This window comes from Theobroma cacao, chromosome 2 (assembly GCF_053813885.1).
Source record: "Theobroma cacao isolate CCN51 chromosome 2, ASM5381388v1, whole genome shotgun sequence".
In the NCBI taxonomy this organism is placed as follows: domain Eukaryota; kingdom Viridiplantae; phylum Streptophyta; class Magnoliopsida; order Malvales; family Malvaceae; genus Theobroma; species Theobroma cacao.
The window spans coordinates 35,945,458-35,955,228 of record NC_142640.1 but is presented as its reverse complement, the minus strand read 5'-3'; the positions used below and the strand labels follow the sequence as shown (position 1 = coordinate 35,955,228).

Here is a 9,771-nt window from a genome sequence, read left to right as displayed (position 1 = left end):
TTAGGCTATAATTAACCTTTTATTTTCAATCCCAACAAGTTTGCACAGACGGGACTGTATTAGAAATACTAAAACCGAGTACTTCAGCATTGGGTCTACACCCGAACAGCTTATCATTCTTCAGTCTGCCCTACATGCAAACTACAGCATCGAAGTACCTGGGAGAATAGGACTGGGGCACTATAACAGCAGGAATGAAATATATAAAGTAAAATTTTGAGCCATGGGATTCGTGCCCATTTCATGGTCTCTAATTATAGAAAGTTGACATCGCAAGGTGGCCCTCCTCACCTTCGGAATTGACATTGATTTATTGGTCTCTAACTACTTACAGAAATATCAATCCCAACTACTAAAGTCTCCTTGTTTTCCCCACCTTGTTTGGATATCAACTACTAAAGTTTTGAAAACTTGGTAGCATTAAGTGGAGGTCTAGTAGCAGGGAAAAGAATCAATGCATGTCAAGAATTTTACTGAACCTAGCACCGAGCATCAAGCCATGCAATAATATCATTAAGGACAGTAAAAATTCTGTCATCAGGTTCCCCTTCCAGAATGCTGTGATAGCCTTCTTCATATAGCTTCAGAGTTTTGTCCTTGCTCGAGGCGTTTTCATAAAGAAACTGGCTGATTAATGGATCTGTTACCTTATCTGCGGCTCCATGAAGAATCAGCAATGGAGATGAAACCTGCAATACTCTGGAATCGCCTCAACTTTTCTTTGTTATAAATATAATCTATTTTTCTAGATTAAATAATAGGAATGCAATAGAACGCTTCTGTAGACAATGGCTAATATGAAGACATATAAAACTAATTAAACATAACTGACCTTCTCGACTTGCATCTCAATTTCCTTGGTGGCCTTTAAAAGTTCAACAGCAGTTCTCAATCGTACTGGATCATTGTAACAAATCACATTGTATACAGCCTGAAATTTGAAAGAATACAAAATCACTATTAACCCAGATCATATCTAATAGCAAATACAACAAAATGTAGTTTCCAGGTTTTCCCTATGATAATAAGAGAATTCCTTCTTTTTTTTTTTGGCTCATAAATTTCTTTATTGATGACTAATGATGAGGCATACTATATCATTAATAAAGAAAGAAGTGTTGTAAATATCCTATATTTCTGAAGATTCACACATGAAGAAATTTTATGCAAAGCGATTGATAAGGGTACTTCTCCAAGATTTTGGTGTCTCTTATAAAGCTAGCTATCAGAAATGGCAATAGAGGACCCGATATGAAAACACAGCAAATCCTTCACTCTCTTCAAGAGGAAAACCATATTTATACTAGACGGAGTCCAGTGGCTATTAGTAAATTAAAGAGAAAAATGCATCATTGCCTCCTAGGTAATCTTCAACTCAAAGTAATACTGAAGCAGAACCAATGGCTCTTTATGTTAGTATAAATATAACTATGTCCTTCTTCATCTATGCCATGGAGATCATTCAAAACTTAGATAAAGAGATTATGGCTTCATTCATTTGTCTGCTACATGACAATAAAAACTAGGTTGACCTGCCAAACAAGTAGGCTATGAAGCTTGAACTGTTCGTAGGATATGTATATTTCCATATGGTCTTAGCTGCTTTGATAATAATTAAAGTTAGGGCAAAGATAAAAATGTTACTAGTAACTAGGTAAATTCAAAATCCAATTAAACAAACTGCTGCAAATAAAGAACAAGGGAAACAGGGGAGGGGGTGTATCATCCTCCATGATGCTTCACACTTTTAGGTTTTCAATATTTATATAACAAAAACAGGCAAAAGAAGACGTCTTGATATCTGATAAGCTATGTAATATGTTAATTGTCTTTCACCCATAGAACTCTATAAGTTAATTTATCCAGAGTGAGCGAAGGAAATACTAGCCATTTTCTTTTTCCTTGGGTCTCGGAAAGCCAGTTCAGCTAGATCTTTCTGTGGGACAAGCTTTGCTGTTGGCATAACTTTAGACAGAAAGGTCAAAACCTTCAAAACCGGTTCTGGAGGAGTTACATCATCTGAAATCTTAGCAGCAATAAAGTTTAAATCAATTGAATGTCAAAACAGAATGTTCCTAATACAGAACGTGAACTTCAGAAGTTATAAACTAGCTGAACAGTTCAGATATAGCTTGGGATTTTAACATCAACTTATGTCAGTTCAAAGACAGAGATCTTATTACACAGTCATCATAATTCTTTGAAGATGATGTGAAGAAAATGCAATGGCAACCAATCAAAGATACTCAGTGACAAGCAAAAGCAAGGAAACTTACGATTTGCACAACATATGTTCATTCAATTCCAAGTCTTGATGAAATAGGAGTCTTTCACAAGATTCAAAAACATTTGCTCTTTTAACTTTCTAACATCAGAGATCTCTCAGACTATTCAATCAAGTTTCATGCAAGCATCAGCATACTTCAGAGAAAAGGTAGACAAAGTACATTTCAGTTGTTTATTAAGACCATGGTAGCCAAGAGAGAATTCAGTAAAATCAAACAGATGACAGCATAATTACTCTCAATGTACAGGGAGCTTCGACTAATAAGTCGGAAGTACTACTGATGCCCGAGGGATGGGGACCTTTTCTACATGCCTGATGCCCCCAGCCTGATAGATGTTTTAGTTTTTTGGCATAGCCAAAAAAAATAGGCCGCCCTTCATATCCATAAAAATGGGAATAACCAGGAAGCTGAGACTGCAGAACTGCATTCTACATTCTTTCACTGTAGTGCAGTCTTTTGTTAAATGTATTTAAATTGACGATTAAAAGATCCTGATAATATTTCCCCAGGAAAAATTAGCCATATAATTCCCCCTGACATCATTTTAAGGTTTCACTTTCTACAAGCATCAACCTGTTCCTTTCTTTCCACTTCAATTTCTAGGGATTCAGGACATTAAACTTCCAATGTTTGTTCAGTGACTTCTGGGATGCTGTTCTTGTTCAAATAAAACAATTTATATGCCGTAAATAACTTGTAGATGGTATACTCTAGAACCTAAATCTGATAACTTCTTGCGGTTGTTGTTGTTATTGTTCTTCTTCTTCTTCTCTCCCTCTCTCTCCAGTATAAACATCACTAACCTTTACTTTTGCTAGGTCAAAAGCTTAAATAATAAGTATGTTTAAATTCAAGTTTAATAAGTTAGCAATTATTTTTATTCTTTCTTTTTTTAAAGTTATAAATTATTATTCATAGGGTATAGAGGTTCATTCATCTATATTTACCTAGCATTTAGAAAAAAAAACTTGTTAACCAATCGAGTGCTGCATGCATTTATGCTCTTTAAATAGAACTTCTTATAATCTTATGGATCCACAAGAATCAAATTTATCTGAGAAAGAATGAGGAACTTACTTTACACATTGGCGCTACAAGGATTATTCCATCCCATCCTTGTGGATCCTTCAAGTGAACTTTGAGAGTAACAGCTCCACCCATGGACTGTCCCAAAATGAAGAAAGGCAACCCTCTCGATTCAGGTCTTTCTGATAATCAATAATATAAGGCAAAATCACAACAGCTTCTCAAATTAACCACTCCAATGTAAAAGTGCAAAATATATGATGATTGATTGCAAAACAAGGAAATTCCAGCTACAATTTTCCCACCTTTGATTTTTGCATATTGTTCAATGACATTGTCAGCTAATTCATCAAAGCTATAGATGTAACCATGCAATCCTTCAGAGAGACCGAAACCCGGATGATCAATAGCATAAACACCATAGCCTGATGCGGCAATGAACCTAGCAATGCCTGTAATCCCAAATTCTCCATGCATTAAATAAAGTCGTTGTACATGGCTCAACTACTGGAACAAAATAAAATATAAGCCCATAAAGAATGGAGAATTTATATTAATTCTATGAAGAGACACGATCAACAAACCTTCAAAGAAGAAAGTGCAAGTATCACCATATCCATGGCAAAAACAAACAGCACCCTTAGTCTTAACTCCTGGTTCTGGCATCCAGCTTCTAAAGAAAATCTCCAGTCCCTTTGAATTCCTTTCAATCCACTACGAACATCAAGCAAACATGATTAAATTCAAATAAATAAACATTTATAGTGGTAAAATAAAAGAGGAAAAAAATTTTCTGCTTGGTTTGGGATGAGATTGACGATAAAGTTCCTTTATGGGTCATGCCACATTTAGAGAGGAGGACATAGCTTGCAAACTCTGAGTAACATCGAAAAAGCACTCCGAACGTCAGTTAAGTTGTCGCCTTTTTTACTTGCAACACACAGTTAACCCATATATTTAAAACTTAATTTGGAAAAATTTGCCATTCTTTTACTCGCTTACCACTTTCTATGCATACAAGGGTTTTGCAATTTATACAGAATTTAAAGTATCTCATTGTAGTATAGTGAGCTACTTTCCCTTCCTCTCTTCATTTTCTGGGGAAAAACAAAACTGAGCAACTCGAATAAATAAACAAACGCTTACCTCCTCTGTTCTTACACCAGCAGAAGCCACCTACCATCAGTCCATAAAATTTCCCCCATCCCCCCAAAAAAGATAAAAACATAAACATCAGTTACAATTTCTATTAGAAAAGCTAAAATATTCAAAAGATGAAACTGCTAATTCAGCTACAATCGTTGCCAAGTCAAACAAACCTTGAACAAGCAATGATCAAGCTGCTGCTGCACTTGGATGAAAGCAGATCGAACTCTTCTACGAGCGGCAGCGTAGTCAAGATTCTGTGAAGCAATCAAGTTCAACTCCTCACTGACTCCCTCAATCTCCTTCTTGCCGGCAGCAGCTGCGACAGTTGGTCGTGGAGTTCGTTGAAGTGGAAGTGCTGGTGTGGGAGAAATGGTAGGAATCGAAAGCTTTGGTGGATGAGAGGATGGAGAGTTGAGTTTTCGGGGAACAAAAGGTGACCAGGATCTGAAAGTCAGAGAGAGTTCCATGGTTAATGCCTCAATAGGATTTGGCAGTGGAGCGTGGAACTCAAAGCCGCTGTCAATATATTAGTATTACAAGGTGGATGAAAAAGCGAAGCCAATTTGCACGTTACCTGTCCTGCCCATTTCTAGAACTTCTGCTCTAATGCTCGTGGTCCACGTGCGTCTTGTTTTATTTCTGGTCAAATATATTTTATTCAACCTTTCGAATTAAAAAAAACCCTGGAATTTTCATCGATTAGAAATTCCAACAATTTCATAAAAAATCCTTCTGTCATATATCGTATGGAAAGTGATTGTTACTTCATGGGCTAGCTGAGGGCTGATTGATTGAGATTATGGTAGTTGGGTTTTGATTTTATTCCTCTAAATAGATAGGTCGGTGCACGGGGTTTTGGAGTAAGGTCTCTCTACACCTAGCGAAACTCATTGATGAAAAGAACTGAAAAAACCTGTAATCCGGCCATAGTAAAATAAAAACACAAAGTAGACTATTTCCTCTGCGACTTTTGGATTTTGTTTCCGGCTACCAAAGAATTGGTTGAAAATTAAATGCTGCTTTGTCTCATTTAACAACAAAGTATGAGTCAGCAACCAAAAAAGAAAATCCAAAACAAAGCATGAAAATAATTATATTTACCATATGTCATCTTAATAATTATGGTAACTTATTAATTTCTTTAATAAAGCCTAACGGATATGTGGTCAGATTGTGAAATTTAAATATTTCACTATCAATTTTCTATATTATAATAATAATAATAATAATAATAATTTAATATTATCAACCACTTTTACTAAATCGTTCAAATGTCGAGCCAACAAAATTTTGGCTCAAAGCCAGGCTGCCTCCACTCCTCATCTGCTATTTTTCATTGTAAAAAACCTTTGGAATGTACTTAATAATCTCTTCACTACTTCTGCCCTTTGCTTTCTTCAAACACTTGCTGATATTTTCTTCTTTCCTTTTTCTTTTCATTTGAGCATGAAACATTATGTGTATGTGTTCCAAGTCACAGCAAATGAAGCACGCCCATGTTTGCTTCTTAAGAGCTTAGATTTTCAAATGTCCCACAATATATTTTAGAGCTATTTTTATATACAAACGAGCGGTGAGAATTTTAAGTTTTACAAGTGTGTTTGTATAAATATGTATCTCCTTAATAGTTTTGTTAATTTTTTAATTTTTAATTATAAACTAACGAAAATGTGATAATTATTTAAACTCTTTTGTGAATTTTCCTACATTAAATATATGAGAGTTTTGTGTTTCTATGCTCTTTGTATGGCTGCTTAAAGCGAAAAACAATGTTGTTCTTTTTCTTTCTTTCGACATGAAACACTAAAAAAAAAAAAGATGCTTTTCGTGTTAGGGTTAATTTTCCCTCACATAAAGTCTATATAATCCTCACTTATTCTTTTAACAACGGTAAATGTAACCCTCACAACCTCTCCCTATAAGTCCTGTTGCCAATCATGTATAACGAGGGATAACATCCTAGCCATTGATTTCATATTGTTTTTATGATTAAAAAAATGTCCTCATTGGTGTCTAATGTGTGTGCTTTAGTGGTGCAGGTAATATATCATCAAGTAGACTTAGACTTGAAATAAAGTAGATCCAAGATGAAATCCATTAAGGCTAAGCTAGCTATAAAGGGGGTTCTTGTGATAGGGAGAGGAAGCGTTTCAAACAAGTAAAAGGGTGCCCTAGAGGCGACGAAAAGGAAGATTGAAGCAGCTCCTGAAGTACTAAGTATAGTGGCAGGTAGAATAAAGTAAGAAGAGAATTAAAGAGTAGAAAAAAATTAGAGAAAGAATTTAAAGAGAGAAGATCTCAAGTTGAGAATGTGTTAGCTTAGAGGGGAGAGAAGAGCCCGTCTAAATGAATTGTGAGGCTTCATATATAGTGCTAAAAGTGGTGGTTACTTAAGAATAGGCTTTAATGCACCTAATGAATGACATTATTATGAAGAATATTAATATGAGTAACCGTTACTATAATTGGATGTAATAAAACTTGTTTTCAAGTAAAAGGTAATAGAAAAGAGGTGTACAAGAATAGGTACAAGAGAAGAAGCTGTACGAGAATAGGTACGAGAATAAGTGTCCATAAGTATTTAATAGATATAGAATTTTTAAGAAAACTACTTCAATCAATCAAAACTCCTTTGTCATGCGATTAACTGGAAGGATGAAGTTTAGCATCTCAACTAGTTAAACGAACTAATGAAGAATCTTATGCTAATAAGCTAGGATGTTAGATAACTCATCAGTCATGTGAACCTGCAAGTTTGCTGTAAATTCTTATAGCTCCAATGGACAGATTTGCTCAAACGGCTACATTTTTCAATAGCTATTTATAAGGAAAAAAGGAGAAGGTTCATAGCATCTACAAAGAGATTAGAATAGAAAGAATTGGGTTGAAAAGTATAAAGAACTATTCTCTAGTTTATCTTTTCTCTTTGAGTTTAACTTTAATCTTTAGGAAAGAGTGTTTATGTCTTGTAAAAGGTGTTATCAGATTAGTGGATGATCAAGTTGCATATTTGTAAAAGCTATTTGCTATGGTTCATAAGTGTGGAATTACCCACTAGTTTTTCTTTCTTTTTTTTTTAAGTGTCAAAAGCGCTTAAAGGGTTGTATGAACTAGGAATAGAGCTTGGGATATAGCTAACCTTGTAAAAAAGCTTGGTGTAAGTAATTAATTACACTTTAGTTTAGTGAAGTTAAGATTGAAAATCCTCGGCAAAGGTTGTCAAGGTAATGGATTGTGAAAAACCTAACTTAAATAGGAGATCATATTGGTAAATCCCTGCCCTTGCTTGTTTGATGGCATTTCCTTTTTTAGGTCAGCTGCACCTTTGATCCTTCGTCTTCATCTGTTGTTGGTGGATGGAATGGCTTGTGTTCCTTTTTGTAGTCTCTTTTGTGTAAAGTTTGGTTTCCTTTTCTTAGCTATGTATAGTTACGTTATATGCCCTTTTTTTTTCCAGGTGTTGTTTCTAGTTTTCCAATTGTTTGTTGTAGGGGATGTCCAGTTTTTGGTTTGGTATGATGTCTTAATTGTTTCTCATAGCCTTCAAAGAACTGGTCCTCTTTTGTACAGTTCACCAGAGCTTATTCCAGGTTTTTTTTTTTTTTTTAATAAGTAGTGCTTATTCTTGGTTAATAATGAATTTTTTTTTTTTTAAAACAATGGGCAAAGTTACTCTTTTAAACCAATATTTTGAACTTTCATCTTTGAAAATTCTATGTATTTTTAGCTAGTAAGTTTATTTGAAAGATAGTAGAGAGCATGTGAGACCTTGACCTTTATAGACTCGTAGATAGAAATATACGCGATATCCCTAATTAGGGGTAATTTCATCATTTTCTCAATAAGCCCATAAAAGTAAGTTTTAAACAATATTATGGCTTAAGTAGGCCTAAAGCATAAATGAATGATGAAAATATGGGTGAAATGACAAGGAAATAAAAATTTTGATGATTTTCATGTTCTAGGGGCAAAATGGTAATTTTGTCACTCAAGGATAAAATAAAAATTTTTGAAATTTTACACCACCTGACACTTGTCATGATTATGGATTTTAGCCACTAACATTTTACATTGTGGATAATTGAAACATTTTATGTGGTGGAGAGAGATTGCTTAATGGATAAGTATTATACATGGTCCAATGGAAACATGCCATGTATCAAGCTTGGATTATTCTAGAATTTCCTTCTAAAATCTATTTAAAACTCTCTTAGTCTCACCCATATGGCTAGCCAAAGCATGAAGTTAAGAGGAAAGGAAAGAACACAAACCCTAGGTGGGAAAATTGAAGAAAAAGTGTGGGATTTCAAGGATTAAGTTAATTTGTGGAGGGGCATTTTAGTAATTTCCAAGGGAGTGGATAAGCTTCGACCATAAATATCCTCTCCTTCTAGCAACTTCTTGGGATTTCTAACAGCTTCTTCTTCTTGTTCTCTTCCCTCTCACGTTTCTTCAATTCCTCCATGGAAGCTTGATGTGAAGCTTTCATAACTTTCTCTCTCTAGTTCTAATTTTCATACCTTGGTGCCCTTTTGACTAGAACCCTTGTATTCTTCCACTCTCTCACTTTAAAACCCTTGAAAATGATGAAATTCTTGTTTCCATAATCTCTCACTAGTTAGGTGTTTTAAAGAGAGAAAGAGGAAGCTTTATTAATAGCTTGAGAGCTTTTGGAAAGAAGTTCAAAGTTACAAAGCTATCAAGGTGAGTAGTAAACTAGTATTGGGTTTTAAGTATTGAGAATGACTAGAGATTTGATTTGTGAATATTTTGAAGTTGAGATTGTTAATTGACTTTGGAGTGATAAGAAAGTGAAAATGGATGGCCATTTAAATGGTAATTGACAACTAGCTAAAAGATAGCTTTTAGGGTTTATAGTATGTAAATTGACATTATGGAAATGTTAATTTGATGGTAGGTGCTAACAAAGCCCCATCACCCCAATTAGATCATTAGGGGGATTAAAAGTCGGCTAAAGGCTCAACGAATACTGGTGAATGGACTTGCATTTCAAACTTGTTTTAGGGAATATGAAAGATTCTATCCAACTTGTCTTAGAAAATATACCTTGGGAACAAGCTTTTAGTAAAATGATTTTATATTGTGAAAATGTGCTATACAATGGTTTATGTGTTATCACAATATGATAAAATGCATGATACGCATTGGATGCTTCTTTGCATGTTGATGTGGACCTGGCTATGTGCGAGTAGGAGTGCACATAAGTCGTTGCTGACCCGACTATGTGCCAGTGGGAGTGCACATAAGCCGTTGCTGACCCGGCTATGTGCGAGTGGGAATGCACATA

General features: G+C 34.9%; 1 protein-coding gene across 2 annotated transcripts; it reads right to left on the bottom strand.

Annotated features, from left to right (window-relative positions):
- Positions 1-5,007, bottom strand: LOC18609234 (alpha/beta-Hydrolases superfamily protein). Of its 2 annotated transcripts, XM_007044257.3 has the most exons (8): positions 4,634-5,003; positions 4,461-4,490; positions 3,899-4,028; positions 3,620-3,766; positions 3,366-3,496; positions 1,889-2,026; positions 833-931; positions 1-689 (listed from the first exon to the last, which is right to left on the bottom strand). In XM_007044257.3, the coding sequence occupies exons 1-8, from the start codon at positions 4,928-4,930 to the stop codon at positions 480-482; spliced, it is 1,182 nt and encodes a 393-aa protein (XP_007044319.1). In that variant the 5' UTR covers positions 4,931-5,003; the 3' UTR covers positions 1-479. The 2 variants fall into 2 exon arrangements, with proteins under 2 accessions (XP_007044319.1, XP_007044321.1); XM_007044259.3 differs by lacking the exon at positions 1,889-2,026 and having other exon boundaries at positions 4,634-5,007.
- Between the last annotated feature and the right edge of the window lie 4,764 nt (positions 5,008-9,771).

What these genes read in the sequence shown, in the direction of transcription:
- LOC18609234 (XM_007044257.3), bottom strand. Translation starts at nt 4,930, where the DNA reads ATGGAACTCTCTCTGACTTTCAGATCCTGGTCACCTTTTGTTCCCCGA. An exon ending in TTGCACTTTCTTCTTTGAAG is followed by an intron (nt 3,767 to 3,898) that starts GTTTGTTGATCG and finishes TTGGGATTACAG; the next exon opens with GCATTGCTAGGTTCATTGCC. An exon ending in ACCCAAGGAAAAAGAAAATG is followed by an intron (nt 932 to 1,888) that starts GCTAGTATTTCC and finishes TTCAAATTTCAG; the next exon opens with GCTGTATACAATGTGATTTG.